The 21,713-nt window shown below is 33.7% G+C and overlaps 3 protein-coding genes across 5 annotated transcripts in view; 1 reads left to right on the top strand and 2 right to left on the bottom strand.

Annotated features, from left to right (window-relative positions):
• The window catches only part of LOC122531084, a 160,187-nt gene extending 156,512 nt beyond the window's left edge, over positions 1-3,675 (top strand). Inside the window, exon 6 of the mRNA XM_043658672.1 lies at positions 2,166-3,675. Within this exon, the coding sequence (XP_043514607.1) occupies positions 2,166-2,237 (72 nt within the window). The 3' untranslated portion in view covers positions 2,238-3,675. The remainder of the gene's footprint in view (positions 1-2,165) is intronic.
• Positions 3,676-5,208: 1,533 nt separating this feature from the next.
• On the bottom strand, positions 5,209-7,091 carry LOC122531079 (geranylgeranyl pyrophosphate synthase). 2 transcript variants are annotated; one of them, XM_043658663.1, is made up of 7 exons: positions 6,880-7,091; positions 6,584-6,738; positions 6,319-6,463; positions 6,111-6,231; positions 5,892-6,031; positions 5,729-5,831; positions 5,209-5,520 (listed from the first exon to the last, which is right to left on the bottom strand). In XM_043658663.1, the coding sequence occupies exons 1-7, from the start codon at positions 6,961-6,963 to the stop codon at positions 5,276-5,278; spliced, it is 993 nt and encodes a 330-aa protein (XP_043514598.1). In that variant the 5' UTR covers positions 6,964-7,091; the 3' UTR covers positions 5,209-5,275. The 2 variants fall into 2 exon arrangements, with proteins under 2 accessions (XP_043514598.1, XP_043514599.1); XM_043658664.1 differs by having other exon boundaries at positions 5,209-5,508; positions 6,880-7,089.
• Positions 7,092-7,657: 566 nt separating this feature from the next.
• The window catches only part of LOC122531078 (tyrosine kinase receptor Cad96Ca), a 41,718-nt gene continuing 27,662 nt past the window's right edge, over positions 7,658-21,713 (bottom strand). For both annotated transcript variants that reach the window (XM_043658662.1, XM_043658661.1), the window contains 7 exons: positions 17,090-17,340; positions 14,923-15,038; positions 12,884-13,283; positions 11,585-11,758; positions 10,616-10,966; positions 9,648-9,953; positions 7,658-8,581 (listed from right to left, as the gene is read on the bottom strand). In XM_043658662.1, the coding sequence (XP_043514597.1) occupies positions 8,345-8,581; positions 9,648-9,953; positions 10,616-10,966; positions 11,585-11,758; positions 12,884-13,283; positions 14,923-15,038; positions 17,090-17,308 (1,803 nt within the window). In that variant the 5' untranslated portion in view covers positions 17,309-17,340 and the 3' untranslated portion in view covers positions 7,658-8,344. The remainder of the gene's footprint in view (positions 8,582-9,647; positions 9,954-10,615; positions 10,967-11,584; positions 11,759-12,883; positions 13,284-14,922; positions 15,039-17,089; positions 17,341-21,713) is intronic.

The raw sequence follows: 21,713 nt of genomic DNA, 5'->3' as shown, positions 1-21,713 counted from the left end.
TCGGTGGCTCGCTGCCTTCAACGTTAATGAAGTGCAGCTAGTTCAAAGTAAAGTTTGATTTGTGATATTGATTAAAGAGTGTGAATTGAATCCCTGGAATGCACTGGGTTTGGGGGACGCGAACCGGCAGACACGCGGGAGGTTTTCTTGATGACTTGAAACTGTGAATAAGACTGTTTTAGTTTGTTTCGGAGTCGGCTTTTATATATCCGAGCCCTCTTTGTTTCCTTTCCGATCCTGTGATCGGAAAGATGGGTTTTTCCAAACATTTTCAGAGTCAGTTCCAAGAAGTAAATTTGACAATTGCTTCTTGGAACTAACGGTTCTATCTTCCGTGTCCTGCCGGTTTACTAGTGTCCTGTTTATGGTGGGGACCGATGCGATGAAGAAACTCATCGAGCCTTGGAATTAAGAGTCAAATATGACTACAATACGGAAATGTCAGTTTGAAATATGAAATACGGTCGCGGGAGGTCCCTGCCGTAGAAAAAGTTACAAGACAGGAGTTTATTGTCCCTGGCTCGATGAATTTATTTTGTCGCATCACATTTTGACCCTCATTGTGTTCGGTAAGAACAAAGACGAAAATGCAATTTGAAGATGATGTGAAATATAAATAAATTTGAATGGTCGTAATATCAGAGTAGTTTAGTAGCAATAGCAGTAATAGTTTCAGTTTCGTAAGTGGCTTGAAATAAAATTTACAATTTCTTTTTTCCTTATTCTTGTTTTTTTTTTATCTCCCCGCATTATTCAACATCGATCTGTCAATATGTCGACATTATAATATCTTGTCTAAGACCTTTTTTTACTCGATTAAATCAAATTCCAATCCTTGAACTAACGAAGCATTCGTTCCAGATTAATCGATCGATAGTTTTAGATGGTATTAGAAATCTCAGAATTTTTCCATTCTATTCTTTTAGATTTGGATTTTTTTTTTTTTTTGTAATTTTACGAGTAACGTAGAAAAAATTTCTATCTACAAAAGCATGATAATATAAGAATATTCATTTGAAGTTTCAAAGATTCCATGAATATTCTTTGCAATAGTTAACACTCTTTAACATAATTTGTTTAGAAATATAATCACATAAACACAAATCAATTGTGTTATCATAATTATCACGTTACTTAGTCATTCAAAAGTAACCTTCTAACACAGTTTTGTTAAATCCTGACAAAAGTTACTCGCAAAAGTAATCGGTCGTCATAATGTCAAAATAATGTCACATTAGTGCACTGTTGCCACATTTACTTAAATTATGAAATAGCCACAAAATACTATTACTACACACACTATTACCATTATCATACTAGTGCATTACTTATACAAGATGTTTTACTTAAGTTTCAGCACTTCGAGTATCCTTGTCTTTGGAAATATGAAAAAGTTTTATTGACAGAGGGTGACATGACAGTAACGTTCAGTTTAGCTGGAGGAATTCCGGAGATTTCAAATTCACCTCCACTTTTTTTAAATCGATACAGCTCTCGACATTGTCTATAAAAAGAATACTAACCCATCGTGTATCGACAAAACTTTAGTTTAGGAGATATCTCAACCTAAATTACGTAGCAGCATAGTACACTGTTATATAATAATAATACTATTATTACAGTTACTACCATTATTAATACTACCATTATTAATAATATTATTATTACTATTGATTATTATTACTACAGGGTGGCTACTGAAAAACTGAAGAATTTGCAACATCTTGTTCATTTTCAAAATGGTGTTTTTCACGCCTAATACTGAAAAAACAATCCGTCAACTATATCTCCAAATAAAATAATAAGAGAATTAAAAAAACATGTGTTTGTAAAAGTTATTTTTGTTTTGTATCATTCAGTGTTTCAGCGACCACTCTGCGTTACTACTATTATCATTACAGTAGTATACCATCATCACCATAACACAAATGACACAATTGAATTGAACCATCATTTTTCCAAATTACAAAACCACAATGACCGCAAGAACAAAACATTAATCACCACGATCGCCTTCCTTCTTTCTCTCTCCCCCTTTTCTCTCTCCAGTCGCATTTGTCTCCTCCGTTACTCGCCAGACAATCCAACACGAGTCCCTCCTGCACGAAAATATCCGCGCGACACGGCGAACAAAACATTTTCTAAGAGCGAGCGCATGATGCAAGGTGACGGAAGTGCTGGACGATGGCGTGTCTGGACCAACTGGCCGAGTGGGCGACAGCGACGGGGAAATATGACACGAGCGTCAGCCCTCGTGGGCGAGCGAGTCGGACGAGGACAGTGAACCGGAACAGAGGACGTGTCAGATCGCGACGGTGTCTTAGTCGTTGATGGCGGGACCAGGGAACGCCGCAGCTCTTCTCGTTCCACGAACGGCGCCGAAATCTCGGCTCACTGCTGGCGTCTTCGCGAAAACGTAATGCATACACAGAGCAAGGGAAGACACATAGAGTGAGATGGAGGGTGGTCTGCGTGTTTGGAAAGTTTGCAGAAAGCGAACAGTTGGAAGTTGGAGAAGAGAAACGGAAACGAGTGGGGCGAATCCCGCTGGAAAATTTCGGCGGAAGATCCGGCGCGCGAGATCGAACCTTTGTGCCCGAGGATGTTGATCCTTTTTCTCGTTCTTGCGTAGCTCGGATTTGCGTCCACGAGTCGGCGAAGTAGAATGTGAAGGAGGATGCGGTTTCTGCGGAATCGGCCTTAGATCGTTGAGAGTTCCTTTCGCGTCGAGCGCTGGCGGTACACGTTCTCGTTTCGGTTGTTGATGAAAGGTTGCTATTTAACGTTAGTCTCTCGAGAGACGACGATACGTTCGTTTTGTTTTCCGTGTATTTGCCAATAGATGTTTTCGAATCATTAATCGCAATCGATCGCAACTCAACGACTGCGAAGAACGATGTAAAAAGAGAATGGGGCGAGTTCCGAGAGAAGAAACGGAATCGTAAATTTGAGGACTTGTAAATTAATGAAAAAAGTTCTTGCAGGTTAAATTGCAAAGTTAATCTTCAACTTTATTGTACACCTTTCACTTGCACGAGAATTTAGTTCTCGTTTCTTTTTGCTGAAAATTAATTAATCGTTAAAACGAATTTCATCGGTGAAATTTTATATATTGAAAAATAACCGGTGATAAAGACAGAATTTTTAATAAAAAAACAAAACAAAATTTTAGTTGCAAAGCAAAGAGCAAATGTTAAAATTTATAATAACGAAAACTTCGGTCTCAAATTTATGATGAATAATACGTTACGTATAAGCGATTGATAGAGTATGTGATAAGCGACACGTTTCGTTTTACGCATGTCGTGTTAATTTATAAAAAATGTAATTGTAGGAATAATAGTTTATAGAGTCTATAGCGTTAGAGGCGTTTGTATTTAAAATAGCTTTTAAAAACGCATCGTAATTGTTTCTTACAATGTACTATCAAATGCAAGACATTGTTACAAACAGACATTGCTGTTAACGATTGCACAAATGAGTATTGTTCATTTATATATTTTGCTTGATCGAATGAAGACACGGAATGGAAAATACTTAACATTCGAACATTATATTATCGGAAAAGAATGTGTTCTAACAACATACTCTTCTGGCGACATAATGTTTGGACATTAACGTATACGTTTGACTAATTATGAGTTGTATTTGAGAACGTACACAATAAAGTAAGTGGAAAAAGAAATGTGATGAAATAAATAAATTATACATATGTTGCTTAGATTTAATGAAGATATATTTATTCGTTACAAATGGTTTTGTATGGAACTACATGTTGTATATCACATTATTAATTCGTACAGCATATGATCCCACGATGTACAAATCAGTAGTAAAATTTCCATACAAGCGATTAAGGCTAATTGTAAGTTTAATACTATGTAACGTACGTATTAAATTATTGTACACATATGGCAGTTGATAATAAAAACTCGTGAAAACGTAATTGCTACATAGTTGTCTCACGCAACACCTTTATTATAATAACTTTTCTTTCATTTACAAGGAAGAAAATTGATTTTATTTATTATCATTACTATCATTACCTTGTTTTAGATATGTGGGATGGGCAAATTCTGGGAAAGGGCCCAGAACTTTCTCCAATGCCCAACAATTGCAACTAGATGCCCCAAGTGGCGTACTGTAGAGAAAGTTAGGCCTGGAACTTGGGAATGTTTATGGCTATCCTTCCAGGCCTAGCATTTAAGATATTAACCCTTCGACTACTGAACCTCAGCGTCTCGTGCTGGAGTCATTTCTGACTTACACGCATATCCCACTAATTACATATTTAGGGTGTATGTTTGTATGAATGACGAATTTTGTGCAAATGAGGAAGAAAGCAGTGAGTGTCGATGACTCAGAAAGAACAGAGTGAGTTGAGAGTTGCGAGTCTAGCGAGTTTAGCAATTAAGAAAATAGTGTGAAACGTTACTTTATAATCATTATTAAGCGAATTTTCTTTATTTAAATTTAAGTAAACAACCATCATTTATCAAAATTCCTACAAATTGGTATCTCAAGCCGAGATTCCTACAGATATAACATAGTTACAGCCGCTTAATTCAATAGACGTATATTCGTAATTACATAGAAGAATAAATTAATTTAATTTTTTCTTTTAATCGTGCAATGTAAATAAACGCATTCTTAAACTTCCTGAGGTATTCATTATGATCGCGATTATCCCTTATCGACATTATTTCATCAGAATCAATATACAGTTTTTTGTTACAAAATATATATTAAAAAGCAATTGATAATAATATTAAACTATTAAACTATAAGTTTTACGTTTAACAAAACCGATAATCTACATTTGTACTGTCTCTAGAAAAATAATGTATAAAATCAAAATAACAAAATTAATTTAAAAAATGAACATCAAGTTCGTATAGTTCGTACAGAAGATATTTACATATTAAAAGAATGTGAACAAGTTTATATTAATATTAAGTCGTGTTAATTGAAAAGTATTTTAATCATCGCATTTTCTATTAAAAACTCCATATAGTAACAAGCATCTGAATTTCAAATAAAATCAATTACGTAAAAAGAGACTGTTGAATGTTTTTATATCGACGTGTATAGAGTAACTTTAGTTACTCAAAGTTATTCAAAATTCATGTTACTTACGAAATGAAAAAAGAAAAACCGATCAGAAGCAATTCTATCATTTTCTTCTCTTACGTAAATTAGATATGTATGTAACATGTATATAACATTTCTTTTATATATAACATATATTAGAAATAATAAAAATAATAAAACATGATTAAAGACCACCTTTTTTATCGTGCTGTTGAGGATCACAACCTTTCCAGTTCATTAATTCATCTAACAATCGTACTAATAAAGGATTTCCACCCAAGCGTTGTACTTCATTTCTTGCTTTTTTGTCCAATTCTTCCAGTACAGTCCTTGTGTAAGCAAAGGATCCAAACTTTTCTAACAAGTTAACACAATATCGTTTCACCTCAATGTCCTTAGTACGTTGTCTAAGAATATCTTCATTAAGAGCTAAGGTACAATAGTGATAATAATAATTCATTAAAAGTAACTAAGGAACAATAATAATAATAATAATAATAATAACAATAATAATGATGATGATGATGATAATGATAATAATAATAATTCAAATATATTTTTAAGATAGTGTTTAAATCAATTAATTGGTGTATTAAACTAATGCTAAATATTAATTAGTATATTACATCAAGGATACTCAGTATTTGTCTATCTTCCGGATGAGTCCGTATAGCATGTATAATGGGAAAACTAAATTTTCCTTCAGAAAGATCCTCACAGTAGCTTTTATTTTCGGCATACTAGAAATATTGTTAGAATACATTACGACATTGATTTGTTTGTTAATCTTGAGAGCTTACCTCTTGTAGATGTAGATTACAATAATCGTCACGAATTTGAAAGTAAAGTCCTAAGATACCAGCCAAAGGTATAAAATTCTCCTTACAATCGGAAAACAGTTGCATTAGTTTTACAGCCAGATCAAAGAGTCCACCAGTTTCTATAAGAAAGAAACGGAAAAGATACGCATTGATGAAATAAATAGGAAACTGATTAACATCAATCGGTTGAAAACTTACTTCGAATGGTCATCTGTTTATAAGCTGTCTCTGACGGACAAATGTAATTGTCTCTCCAATAAATTTCCATACCTTGACCTCTGTGAAGTTCCAGCAATTGTTCCACATACACTTGGATACACTGGGCACGAATTTTAACTGGATAGAGATTAAAATTTGGGGAAAAAATTTAAAAAAAAAAAGGAGAACTGTTATACAACTTGTTCACCTCTGGATGATTCAAAGCGAGCAGTTTCTCCAAAGCAATGAACATACTATAATTTGCAGCGTTTATCGTGCTTGCCACACCATAAATATTATGAGCTACTGGGATGCCCCTCCTTAAAACTGAATTATCTTGAATGTCGTCGATTCTGCAAACATTAATCAATCAACATTTTGTGAGTATCGCATACAGGGAGGAAAATATTGGAAAATATTGTTCGCTTTTCTTGCGCACACTTTTTAAAATAAACGTTAAGTATGAGACTTACAAGAGACTGGAGGTGTGAAGTAGCTGTATTATATTACCGACAGCGTGTAGTTTATCCTCTGGCACTTTTAACCAGTAATTGAAGGCGTGTGTCAGCTTGGTCCTGATCTGTTTTCCAGGTACTTGCAGAATGTAACTAAATGGTTCCAATAACATCTGCAAAATGTTACATTCGCTTTAAACTGTTAAAGCATACGGACTGAGCGGCATGACACACGTCGCGCGGTTCGTTCGTGTCATTTTGACACATTTTTTTTAACCTCACCGCTCGTTATTCGCAGCGAAACGTAAACTAACCTCATCTTCCTCCTTGTCACCGGTCTTCGAATACGGTATATTCTTGTTTTTCGCCATATTACGAAGAGGTTTGTTCTTCTCCATATTACCGAGAGTTAGATCGTGATTTATCTGACCAAAAATAGGCAAATGGAGATAACGCGATACAGAGATCAATTATACAGACAGAACGCAACACTCAGGCATAGATTAGAGCCGACACTACTTGCGCGTTGCGTCGCGTCGTCTGCTACTCACGTTGTACGCTCGTACAGATTTTATATAGCAAATTGCGTATGTGTGTGCGTGTGTGTGTGCGCGTGTGTATGTGTGTATGCGAGTTTATAAAAAAATTACAACAGACGGCTGAGCGATGTTCATTAAATGAAAAAAAACTTATATAAAAAACGATGTGTCTTTTGCTGATAAATTAACATATCTCTTCTTTTTTTTTTTTTCTTATAAATTTGTTTTTCATTGTATTGGTAGCAACACTCAACGTATGATTTCTTTAAATTTACGAATATTAAAAAGAAAAGTGTCAGATTTAAAATAAATCGAATATTTTAAATTGAAAATCATATTTCTTGATGTGTTTGTTGCCGCGTCATCAAACTAATAGTCATTGTCATGAGAAAGGAATTTGTTCTTCAATCACTCTGAACTGATAATAAGTCGCTCTATGTTATGTATACACGTATGAAGTTTTTGATCTGACTTGCACTTGAAATTTTTGGATTTATTTTCTTTATAAAAAATTGTTACAATCGTGTTGTAAAAATTTATTGAGAGAAAGGACTAAACTGTAGTAAAGTGTGGTTTATTCTTACAAAAAAAAAAAAATAATAATAATAATAATAATTACACAATAACTTATCGAAAATCTTACTTAATACATATTTACAATTCGCATCGGTACATGTAAAAAATTTTCGCTATTTGAGTAATTGTTCCTTAATTCATACGTATCGTTCTCTTCAAACTTCGAAAAACTATTGAATTTCATGCTGTTTCTTTTTGAGTAGTCTGTTTGCGAGAGGGAATTAAACGCGAATATAATTTGCTTTGAACTCTGACTAGTTCATGACTTGCAATTCGTTCAACATGTAAAACGTGTCTAGAACGTTCGTTTATTAACATTATATACAGCTCGGCATAGTTTAGACAAATCCTCGATGAATAGAATTTCAAAGCAAGCTGGTAGCGAACAACTAATTAAACTCATAAGTCAAACATCAATAATAGCAAAAAAGGAGGAATAAATCATTCTGTATATTTACAAACTGAAACGCTTATGAAATTGCATGAACATACACAAATCAGTCGTGTCGGAACGAAAAGGCAGAAAGAGAAGTCAAATTACTTTGATGAGTGACATTTCCAAATACATGTCACATTAAAGCTGCGCAACGCTTTCAACTGCCATCCGAGGGAATTACTGACAATTACAGAACCACGATACTCGCTGCAGTTTAAGTACTATCATTTACAACTTCTCGCCGCTGAGATTGAGCACATTGTAATACGAATGGTCTGGGAACCTATCTAATTCGATGTAATCGGTTTCGTCGAGTAAAAGGCCCTCCGCCAGGCTGACCAGTTCTCCAAACGATGGCCTACACGCTGGATCTTTGTCCCAGCAATAATACATAATGTTATAAAGCTCTCTCTTGCAGTGCTCTGGCCTGTCCAGCCTGTAGCCCTCTTTGATCCTCCTCATTACCTGCAAGAAAAGAATGATATATCTACCCGATTTTAATTAAATGCCCGTCCCAATGGAATTAGCTACCCAGGAACATTTTATTGAATTATTTAAGTACAAAAGAATCTCCATTATCAGAACACCGATTATTGGAGCATCGGTTAATGGAGAATTTAGGGATGGTCCCTTGCAAAAAAAAAAAAAAGATTGGAATCTAATTAATTAAAAGTTAAATAGCCGCCGCATTTTTTTAAAAGCGGGTTCGTTCATTTTTACAATTCCTCCGAACGTGTAATTTAGGCTAATTTCACTTTTTGACGTTTAATGTATTTAATTATTTCATACATATAATTCAGTTCTCCGATTAGATTTAATTTCATTACAGTTTATTGCCGATATATTCCGAAAAAGAAGTAAAACGACGTTCATACGACTGTTTTTATTGAAAAGGAATATCAACCTCTTCGAGTTCATTTCAATTTTATATTTATTTTATTCGAATTAATTAATTTGAAAACGTTCCGCATCCGATTCTTAAAGCATCCTAACGCGAGTTCGGTCATTTTTACAATTCCTCCGAACGTGTAATTTAGGCTAATTTCACTTTTTGACGTTTAATATATTTAATTATTTCATACATATAATTCAATTCTCCGATTACATTTAATTTCATTACAGTTTATTGCCGATATATTTCGAAAAAGAAGTCGTAAAATTAATTAATTTGAAAACGTTCCGCATCCGATTCTTAAAGAATTCTAACGCGAGTTCGTTCATTTTTACAATTCCTCCGAACGTGTAATTTAGGCTAATTTCACTTTTTGACGTTTAATATATTTAATTATTTCATACATATAATTCAATTCTCCGATTACATTTAATTTCATTACAGTTTATTGCCGATATATTTCGAAAAAGAAGTCGTAAAACGACGTTCATACGACTGTTTTTATAGAAAAGGAATATCAGCCTCTTCGAGTTCATTTCAATTTTATATTTATTTTATTCGAATTAATTAATTTGAAAACGTTCCGCATCCGTTTGTTAGAGGGATTCTTCTATATTAATAAACCCTGGAAGAAAGTACCTCTGCGGCTGCTAAGCCAGGATAAGGTGTGGAGCCCAGGGTCACGATCTCCCATATTAATACCCCGAAACTCCATATATCCGATTTCACGGAGAAGATGTTATCGTAGAGGCTCTCCGGAGCCATCCATCTGATGGGTAGCCGACCCTCGGACTTCCTTTCGTATATTTGATTAGCGGCCACGTCTCTGGCGAATCCGAAGTCGGCGACTTTGCAAGCGCGATTCTCGTCGATCAATATGTTCCTCGCAGCTAGATCTCTATGTATAATTCCTTTCGATGCCAAGTACTCCATACCTTTGGCTATCTGCAATGCGTAAATGACATTTCAGTGTAATGCTCGTTAACAATTGCGTATTAATAGCACGCACAGTCGAATTATTTGAGAATAATCTAAAAGAGATCATCTTTGGAACTGTTGGAAGATGTTTACTTCAAATGAAAATTCTATTCTCTATTTATTTTCTACTTTTAAATATATACATGTTCATTGTTAGTTCAAACATCATTAAATTGTAATCGAGAAATCACGGATATTTGAACTCCTGTAACTTTGTAATAAAACGTCGCACAACAACTCTGTCTGGGCTCGTTTCTAAAAAGACTGAAGCTTTTACTTTCAGAGTCGATTGGATATTTTGTCGTCTGCAACATTTCCAAATCATGTAATCGAGACATTTGTCTTTTCTTTTTGAAATTCTTCATAATTCTTCTAAATTCAAATTCCTCTACAGGCGTTGACATGTTTGTTTACTGAATCCAAATGTTTGTTTACTGAATCCAAACGTTTAAAATTTTGACCTTCTCAATTAGAATTGAGGACAATTTTTTTTCTCCTCGCACAGAAGGAAATAAAATTTCATTTGATATAGATACCATAAAACTGGTAAAGAGTACTATTGAAATTTCTCATTATGTAAAAACGAATGATTAAAACACACCAGTTTGACTTTGTGCTTAACAAGATACCTGATAAACGAATCCAGTTAGATCCCTGGACGTTAGTCCGGGCGCGCCATGATTTCTTTCCTCTCTGGATGCTCTTAGAAAGCTTTGCAATTTCCCGCCGCTCACGTATTCCAAAATCACGAACATAGGCTCGCGTTCTGTACAGCAACCCAACAGCCTGACCACGTTCGGGTGGGGATCCAAATTTTTCATCACTCGTAACTCCTGCGCCAGGTCCAGCCGTTCTCTCTCCGTCGCGTTCTCCTTCAACGTCTTCACCGCCACGATCGTTGCGCCTGATTTCCCGTCGATGTCCAAGGCCTCGCACTTCCACACTTGACCGAAGCAACCCTCGCCGAGGATGTTGAAAACCTATCTCGAACAAGATAATTTAGCGATGATAATCTCAACAATTCGTCGTTTCCTAACGTTCGAAGCTCAATGAAATGGTACAACGTGGTTTTAAGATTTCAATCCTCAGAATTGCAGCGGACTTAATCATCATTCTTTCTTTTCCTTAATGTTTTTAACGTTTTCGGAGACGTTTGAATTTGGACAATTTTTAAGAACAAAAGTATCTCTAAGTATAAATTATTAAAGTAGAGGCTTTATATAATTTTTTCTTTATATTTTTTCTCTTTTATTTTTTTTTTTTTTTTTGTCATTAAGTTAGTTGAACTGTGCTCTTTATTGTATGCAAAAATGTTGGTTTCAACGCTAACTGTTAACAGAGTTCTAATTAGAACTACTCGATGATGATAAAATAGATCTTTTTCTGAAAATTTTAAAGGAACAGAAATGCAGATGGTATAAAAATATATAGAGATGTAAAACGAAATATTTATATCCGAGGCATTTTATGAAGAAATTGATTCATTTTACTGGGGGAATGTTGAAACGAAACGCATGGGAAAATGTAAATGCGTAATCGATTAATTACTATATCCGTTTATATCCGTCAATTATTTTTAAATTGCTGTAATTACCGACCTTTAATCGATGCCGTGGAAATTCCCATTTATCTTCTTGTTTATTCTGCGCACCTTGATTTTCTTTTTCCCAGGGCTCGTATCGATTGTTGTGCGCTTTCGGACCTCGCCATCTTTTCAGAACAAGAGATGGATCATCCGATATATTCGAAACGCTGACCGAAGCTTGCTCTTTCTGTGTAAAAAAAAGAAACAAGAGTCATTTTTTGAAATAAAACAGAATTTCATCGAGAAAAATATAAAGTAAACTATGTTAAAACTTTATATTATGAGTTTATAATAAATATATTATATTATAAGCATTACAAATTCTTGAATTCTGTTAAGATTTTGTTGTAACTGTTACACATCATACTACTTCATTGCACGTCTAAATAGATAATAAAATTAGAATCAGGAGGATTCTACATCTCGAAACACAAACGAGAATCAAACATAGAGAAACTTCAATCATTGTTAGAGCCTTTAAAATTTAAATGCATCTAATCAAGAACTATTGCTAATACTTGACAATTCTCTTAAAAATCTTCTTAAAAATAAAACCATTAATATATTAAATTTTATCTTAATTTGAGTCGCAGGTTCTCTCAAAATTCACAAATCTTTAAATTCAGCTTTCTTAAAAATGAAATTTCTTCTGTTCTTAATTTTTACAGTAATTAACTATAATTACGTATAATTAAATCTATAACTTCTACTATAATTGTTCTTAATTGAAGTTTCTAATTCATAGTTCTATTATTATTAATATTCATCCAATATTGGGCCACAATTTCTCTGACTTCGCTCGTATCGTTAAAATTTATACTTATAATATATACAGAATGGTTCTCGCAATTGTAACGGATCATACCTGAAGAATTTCTAAGAGATACAAAAGAACTGTAGGAGAGACGCCTTCACTTTTTGGAAGGGAATCTTCTTATATATTAATCAATGAACCTTGACATTCTCTACAAGGTATCAACTTATACCGTTGAAAAATAATTAGCTTTAGGAGATGTTTTAACTTCAATTTTATAAAAATCTGTCGCACGAAAGAGAAAATAAGAGCGACGTTCTATTCATACTGTTCGTACTTCTCGCGCATAGATTTTATAGAAAATAAACTAATAATTTTCCAGCATACATAGATTAATTTCTTTTTTCTTCCTTTCACAAAAAATCGGTCAATGCACGAAAAAGTAGGTGCATCGTTGCCTTTATTTCTCACACCTTCGAGCAACTTTCCTCTGTATCTCTCGTTCTTCAGTGTGACTCGTCGCGACACTTCGTCTATAAAACGTATACGTCTTGGTACCGTGTCTTCCTTGGACTTGCGGTTCCTGCAGAATTTATTTCTGAGGGACCAGGCGCCCATGCCAAGGCCCACGAGCAGCACGCAGACCGCGGTGACAGGTACCAAGGTGATCGCTATATCTTGGGAAGGCGGTGCCTCGGCAGGTGCAATTTTCGAGCTGAGTGCTGGCCCCTCGACCTCGTTCTCCTCCGTGGACTGTTGCGGAACACCGGTGGTCGCCGGACTGGCGTCAGCCTCCGCCTGTTTCGCCTCCTCGGGCTGCAGCCTCGTCGTTTTCGGTATGCTCGGCGGCACGGCTACCGGCGACGGTGGTATCCCCAATTTTCGAAACAGTCCCTGTCCAGGAACGACGCCGGGCAACAACGGTGGTCTCCTTCTGCCAGCGGAGCTCACCGGGTTCCTGTTCGAGCAAAAATTATATGTATATATGTATACGAGAGTTGCGAGCCACGTCGGTCATCGAGAAACGGTTGTTTGTTCTCGCGTGGATTCGAGGGTATCGTCAACGAACTGGAGCATGAATAATGGAACCGGCCACCGAAGAGTCCCCCGAAAGGTCATGCACCGTTCCTCGTGATTTATCGACGAAACTTTCTAGCAGGTTACACGAGACCCGCGACAAATTCGTGGCTTCTCCGCTCGGTTGACTATCGACTCACAGAAAATCGCGCTTTTCGTTCAGCAGCAGGACTCGTAATTGGACCTTTCGTGAATTTTTAGAATCTAAGGGAAAGTCGTGCTTTCGGGCAATTTTTATAAATATTTCTTTCTATGTGAAATCAGTGGATGATATTCGAGTCTTACGTTGATTTGTCGTGAGCGGTGGAACGAAGAACTTGCAAGTTGTTTACTTTGAAAATTTAACAAGACGGATCCGATAAATAATGGATATTTACAAAAATTTATGGCGATAACAGCGAAATTAATAGAACAAGCAGAACGCGGTATCGTTTGCACTTGAGAATCGAAAGATTCAATAAGGAAACGATGTTATCAGATTTTTGTGTAATTAATAGAGATTGTTGCAATTCTTTTCCACGCAAAAAGAGAAAATCTACATTCAATTTTCCTTTTCCTTAAAATCAGACAGGACAATTCCTGTGTAAATTACACGAATTTAAAAATTTCTTTTTATTTCATCTCCTCTAAACGTTAAACTAATACTAACACCTGAAGGTACAAAGAACTATGTCGAGTGCAATTTAATGTTCGTAACCAAGTAAGACATAAAATAAATGAAATATAATATAATAAAATATAAAATAAAATGAAACAAAATGAAACAGAATGAAACAGAATGAAACAGAATGAAACAGAATGAAACAGAATGAAACAGAATGAAACAGAATGAAACAGAATGAAACAGAATGAAACAATGAAACAGAATAAAGCAGAATGAAACAAAATGAAACAAAATGAAACAAAATGAAACAAAATGAAACAGAATGAAACAGAATGAAACGGAATGAAACAGAATGAAACAGAATGAAACAGAATGAAACAGAATGAAACAGAATGAAACAATGAAACAATGAAACAGAATAAAACAGAATGAAACAAAATGAAACAAAATGAAACAAAATGAAACAGAATGAAACAGAATGAAACAGAATGAAACAGAATAAAACAGAATGAAACAGAATGAAACAATGAAACAAAATGAAACAGAATGAAACAGAATGAAACAGAATGAAACAAAATGAAACAAAATGAAACAAAATGAAACAAAATAAAATAAAATAAAATAAAATAAAATAAAATAAAATAAAATATTATATAAAATTAATAAATAATAAAAATATTAAACTAATAAATTATTTAATGTAATAAAATATTGTATATTTGTAATATAATAAAAGATATAAAATAAAAAGAAATTTAAATCCGTGTGAAGGAAGAATCAAGAAGTCAGGAAACTGCTGGCTCTTATATACACCTCTGCTCGAGAGAAGTAATTTTCTGAGCGGCACGGGAGATCGGAATCGGTTTTTCATCGATCGATACGCGCGACCAATTTTGTCCTCGACGAGCAACCTTACCTGGTCCAGTCGGGTTCCTTCGGATCCGAGGTGTTCTGAATAGCAACGTAGACCTCGGTCTTTGTCGTGAGCTGACCGTCAGACACGGTCACGTAAAGGAACAGGTCCTGCCCTCCCTGGGAACAAGAAGCAAGAAATGTCGTTTAAATCCCTGAACGTCGAACCGTACGCAGCTTGTGTTACGTTCACGATCGGTCCAGTCCCGATCCAGAGGAAAAAAGATGACCGTATACGCGCGTGCTTCGCCCTCGTCTAACGACCAGAACTCGACTACCTAGACTTTAGACGTATCGCAACAACAATTCACGTTCTGCTGCAGCAAAATACGAAGAGCCGTTCATCGATTCAATCTAAATCTACTGAAAATCTATGAAAATCTATTTGGTCTTGCACAGATGATTTTTTAATTAATAATGAAATAATTGGTTCGCTTGGAGACTCGAAGCGGATAACATATTGCAAAATGTAGCGAACTGAGTAAATAAGCATATCTTGAAGAATATATTCTTGTTAAATGTTTAGACTTTTGGTAATTTGAGTTATAATGTTTAATACTTCATTCAATTCCAAAAGATGTTCTACTGAATATGGAATCGAATGGAACAGAATGATAGAAGTTGCAAGAATAATAGAATAATAAAAGGTAAGAATAGTAGAAGATGAATAGAATAATAGAAGGTAGAAGAACGATAGAATAACCAAATTCATTTCAGATCGCGAGCTAATTAAAATTACGTTTTTATGAATAAATGAAATTTAAAGTACATTTGAGTGATTAAAGTACTCAAAATTAAACTTTGATATCTTTTTAGATTTTATAAAAGTGAATTGTACGCGTGAAAGTAATATACGTAATAACGTAAATTACGAAAATTTAGATGAGAGGAACTTGAGAAAGAAAATAAATAAATAAATATTCAAATAAAAGACCTGAACTGAATTAAATTTAATATTTAGATTCGTCAAGTTCTTCTCACTCTTCCGTTTTATCCCTCAAATTGTATCGTGAATCTCTCGTCTCTACCTAGCACAAACCGTAGAAGTATTATTAACCAACCTCAATGAATTCTCGATGAGAACACGGCGAATAATCATGCGAAACTTCGTCCAATAATTAAACAGAATTTACCTCCGAATAAAACTGTGTAATTTCCTGTTTAATCCTTTGAATGTTCAGTTTGGTACAGGTAATCTTATAATCGATAATAAATTAATTGGTTTATTTATTAGAAGTTCAAATAGGATAGCAGATAAGCGGATCTTGATACGGTTTTCAATTTTTTTGAAAATATACTCTACGTTACGCGAAAAAAATACCAATGGCATTTAAATGACTTTGAACTGTGACCAAAAAAAGGAAGAAAAATAAAGATTAAATTTAAAATACACATCTGAGTGAAGAGAATGCGATATTGCATTTATTATCATAAATTTGTATAAATATTATATAAATATATAATAAAATTTATAATTTATATAAATATTATATAAAAATATATAATATACAAATATAAAATATAAATATATAATAAAATTTATAGTTTATGTAAATATTATATAAAAATATATAATATACAAATATAAATATATAAATATATAATAAAATTTATAATTTATGTAAATATTATATAAAAATATATAATACATAAATATAAAATATAAATATATAAATATATAATAAAATTTATAATTTATATAAATATTATATAAAAATATATAATACATAAATATAAAATATAAATATATAAATATATAATAAAATTTATAATTTATATAAATATTATATAAAAATATATAATATATAAATGTAAAATATAAATATAATAAAATTTATAATTTATATAAATATTCGTTGAAAAATATTTCTCGCGGTCTCGCAATTAAAGAGATTAAAAATAAAAAATATTTGGAGGTCGCGCTTCAATGACGCAGCCCGTATATTTATACGTGTCCTTGAACATTTCACAAATGCAGAAAAATACACAGCCCACGTAGAATATACTCTTGAACGAATATATCGAATATATCTACACGTTCAAGAATTTTGTTAAACGTTTCAATTCCATTCACTGAAACGAAGGTTTCTTCAATCTTGCGAGGAAAGAGATTTCAGGGGAGACGGCGCTGCAAATGAACTTGCAAGGCAAATTAAAAGCCACCGACTCACCTTGTCTTTGAGCGTTTCGTTGACGTAGATAATGCCGGTTCTATTGTCGATGAAGAAAGGGAGCGGCGGTTGCGGGCTGTCGTTCCCGTTGTAGTTGTGCCCAAGAGGTTCCAGGCCATAGGTTAGCTGATCCTGTTCATTGTCCTTGGCACGGGCCCTAGTCACCATACTTCCTACCGGCTCTGTATCCAGAAGCACCAAATTTCGGTCTATCCACATTACCGGCGGTGTATTGTCACTGAACTGACTTCCTGCAAATGCAAATTAATCGCAAGGTGAGCGACTTGCTCGTTTGTAGCTGCCGATCAATATCGTGCCGTGCAATTGCACCGGAGGTGAAATTCGTTGACTAAAGCATTGATTACGGCGTCTGGCTTCAGAATGAGAAGTTCCCCACCCTCAAGTCGAGCCTCCAAGTAGAATTTCGTTTGCTTACAAAAGACAATTAATCGCAGCTAAAAACTAATCGTAAATTATTAACTGCAGTTATTTTTTTATAACTTTAAAATCTAAAATCAATCGCTGTAAATAAATCATTTGATATTTCGATCAGAATGACTTGATGTGAGGTATGAAATCCATCTGTATCCGAATTTGCATTAATTTAAAGCAAATAGATGTATGAAGTAAATTAATAATCGAGTATAAATATAAAATATATGTAAAGATATGTAAAATATATGATATATATTATATACATAAAATACATAAGAGTTATATAAAAGTAAAATTATTAAAATGTACAATACGTGCAATAAATATCACTTGATTTAATTTAACGCTAGAACTATCGACGATAAAATTTCTAGCAAAGAAGCACAAGCTTCTGTTCACAATTTCAATATTTCGCTAAAAGTACACTCAAGTCTTTCTCAAAAAAAAAATCGTTGTAAATTAATAATATGAAATTTCTATGGAAGTATGACTCTTTCATTTCTCCGGAAATATGGTTCTTTATTTTTACAACTTTTACAATTTTTATTTTTTGTTTTACAATAACATTTTTTTATTTTTACAATAATCAATCCCCAAATGAAATGATGAGAAATTGAAGTTTTTACGAAGTTTGCGAGAAACAACGGTTTAAGAGCAGAAAATAAATATATCAATGTGTGTATTCAATTGTTGGCGATTAATAAACTGGATTTCCAAACAACCCTTTGCGATCCAGATGACTTCGTATTTCCCTCGTATTTACTGTTTTCCCCTCGAAACGAACACGAACGATTAGTTCGTACAGAACGAAACGGCTTTCCGCTTGAGCTCTAATTAACTTCGGATTTAACTGAACGATAATGAGAGAGAGCCGCGGGTGGCTTGAGAGATCGGCCTTGATATGCATTCCTTCCTGGATTTCGAGTTCATATCGTCAAGTAGAGTGTAACCTTTCATACTGTTGTTGCCAGAGAGCCTGAAACTCTTCGCTCTTTTCTTTCCTTTTCCGCCTCACTTCTATTTTTTTTTTTACAACAGACGCAAACAATTTCAAACATTCAAATACTCTCTCGTTCGTATTTTGTTTTTTTTTTTTTTTTTTTTTTTTTTTTTAGAAGATTTAGCAGACGTTACGTTGCAATGAATGAATCTTTTTTCAAAAACAAACACGGACAGAAAGAAATTAGTTTACGAACGATTTCTCGCAGAAACGAATGTACCGTTCGCATGAAAATGAATTCACGTTGAATTTGCTTTCAGAAGCTGTTCACGTTTTGTCTCTCTTTTGGTCTCTCTTTTTTCGCCTTGTTTTTTTTAAACGTTCACAGAATTTTCAGTATATATAATATCAGTCGGGGCAAGTAGCTGTTACGTTTGTTTCAAAATCGGAAAAAATTAAATGGTATATTATACGAAAGAGTAAAATGTTGCTATATTACCAATTATTACAAAATACACTGAATTAAAAAATTTTGTTTGTGTATTGAATATTCCTAAGACTTCTAAGAACTTTTTTTATTTGCTCTTACCGTTAATACTGAATATTAAAAATAAAGTACTCCGAGATTTTTGAACTATTTTTTACTACTTACTTTTATTATTATTTAATATTATTTAAATATTATTCTACTATTATTATTTAATATTATTTAAATATTATCCTACTATTATTATTTAATATTATTATTTAAATATTATTATACTATTATTTAATATTATTATTATACTAATATTTAATATTATTTAAATATTATTACATTATTATTATTTAATTTATTACTATTATACTTAACTATTATTTGCTTTATATTTTTCAAATATTTGTTTCTATTTATTAAGAACACGTGGGAATAACTGGGAATATTCAAAAGCAAGATAAATCACGGTACTTCGTAGCTAGTGACGAAGAACGTTCTGTTTACGAAAGGCGAAGCGAGTATAAATTTTAACCAATTCTCAGCCAAAGTAAACGAGCCACGGTGCATTATTTCTCTGGCCGCGGTTGTTCTTTCGGCTCGCGGCCCGATCTGTCGATTGGGATCACGAAATCGCAGATAACAGCGGCAATATACCGATACACGGCGCAACGGGATCTTATGCTACCTACGAGGATTCAACTAGCACGACGAATGATCATACGTCGCGGCATCATAGTAACACACGAACGGCCCTCGAACTCTTACACGGAAGGTGCAATAAATCATGTAATTTATGTGCTCGGTATAATATAAAGTTGCGAGCAATCAGCTGAAAATTACTGTGAATCGTGATTGTCATTCGATCGAGAGCAACGCGACGTTCGATTGACACAAGTGGATTACGAATTTTTATGGGCAAAAATACACTAATGTGGAATATGGATTACACACTTCGAGAAAATGTACAGAGTAATGGGATCACCCTATAAATTACTGTTGTTTCGAAAGAAATTCTCATTAATGAAAATTTCTCCGTATTTTCAAATATTTTTTCAGACATTTTAGAATAATTATTTGCGAATAAAAAGAAAGGAAATGTTGACCGACGTCATAAAGAAACTTTCCACTATTCAAACGTAACTATGTAACTTTTTGAAATATTTCTACATTTATGAGATATTTAAATACACATGTGTCTAAACTAAAAAAATTCAGTTACACGTGTCTGAAATATAATACATAAAATATGCAAAAGTGTGCAAGATTTATCACGATATTTAAAAGGTAGAAATTTAAATTTACAATTCATTCTATTTGAAATTTACAATTCATTTTATTTTTATGGACTTCTTGTTTCTTCAACAAGAAGTCCATAAAAATTTGTGACTCTGCATAAACAAAATAGACGTTACTGTCTATGCGGGCATATCTATATTCGTGACTTTGAAGTTTGTGAAATATAAGAAATGAACAGCTGCAGAGCTTCTTCAGAGTACACACATATGTACACGTGTGTATATTCTACATGTACTACAAAGAGGGAAGAAATCCTGTGGAGCCAGATTAACGTCCAGAGATTCATACATCAGCTGGCGTACCGGTGTATGATATTTTATTATGTGCAAAATCTGTTTTTTTTTTCTTTTTTTTTTTTTTTAAGATAATAACTGACGATCAGTCTAAAAATATATACCTGTCACGTCAATCATTTCTGATTTATTCAAAAAGATACGTTATCGCCCGGACAGAATAATTCGTGTATTACGTCGGAAAATAGAGAGTCACGACGATTTGTTTACGATCGAACGAGCACTAAACTACATTTGATATCAGACATGACGATATTAATTATGTAGGTAGACAGACACGATACAAATAGAAAGTAGATTTCACTCTAAAACAAAAGTACTCGCTACATTTCGTCTGTGAATTTTCCTCGAATTTTCATTTTCGAACGTCATCTTTTAAAAAGCGCGATTTAAATTAATACAATAGCTTGCGCAATTTGCATTTAATAAATATTCGTGCGACAGGAGTTTAGTGAACATCGTCGTGCATGAAAATTTTAAAATTTCAATCAAAAAATGAAACGTTATTATCGACAATCGATACACTTGTTTGAAAATTGGTCGAACTACGAATTTGATTGCAGAAGCTGAATCAACACGTACGAAAAATAAAGAGATTACATCACGTATATTTCAACATTCGATTTAAATTCGGAGCAATCGACACACTGGAAAAACAATGACGTCACATGCACCTACACAACCAACTATACAAAACGATATACTTTTACAATTTTCAAATTGGTAAAATACGTTCCTTTAAAACATTCATTAAGACTCGAATCTTAATCTAGTGTAGATAGTGATTAATTGATGAAACGAAATGTATCATTATAGCTATTGCATATTTGTCTCTTTTTTCAATTTTCACGCGTTTCTAATAATTCATAGTTACTGCCATTTGCTTTAAAATATCGTTTCACCGTGTTCTACATCTCATTTTATACTCGCTCGATTAATTTGCTTTTGCTCAAAATGAAATTCTTCTCCCCTGATTATTTTTATTTGCTAAACAATTTATCATTTCTTAGTTAGCGTGCGGAACGTGTAATTACAATCGCGGCCGTATTCATTACGCATGTTTTATCTTGATGAAAAGATATTGCGTAACACATATGTATATGTGTGTGTGTGTGTGTGTGTGTGTGTGTGTGTGTGTGTGTGTGTGTGTGTGTGTGTGTGTGTGTGTGTGTGTGTGTGTGT

The sequence above is a fragment of the Frieseomelitta varia genome, unplaced genomic scaffold, assembly GCF_011392965.1.
Source record: "Frieseomelitta varia isolate USP_RPSP 00005682 unplaced genomic scaffold, Fvar_1.2 scaffold_372, whole genome shotgun sequence".
Classification (NCBI taxonomy): Eukaryota; Metazoa; Arthropoda; class Insecta; order Hymenoptera; family Apidae; genus Frieseomelitta; species Frieseomelitta varia.
The sequence above is the reverse complement of the archived record's forward strand: the minus strand, read 5'-3'. Positions and strand labels throughout refer to the sequence as shown.

Bases quoted from the DNA above. Each gene is read 5' to 3' on its own strand.
- LOC122531079 (XM_043658663.1), bottom strand. From the start codon at position 6,963: ATGGAGAAGAACAAACCTCTTCGTAATATGGCGAAAAACAAGAATATA. The intron at 6,232-6,318 runs GTGAACAAGTTG...ATTCGTGCCCAG, and splicing joins TCGCTTTGAATCATCCAGAG to TGTATCCAAGTGTATGTGGA. The intron at 6,032-6,110 runs GTAAGTTTTCAA...TCTTTCTTATAG, and splicing joins TAAACAGATGACCATTCGAA to AAACTGGTGGACTCTTTGAT.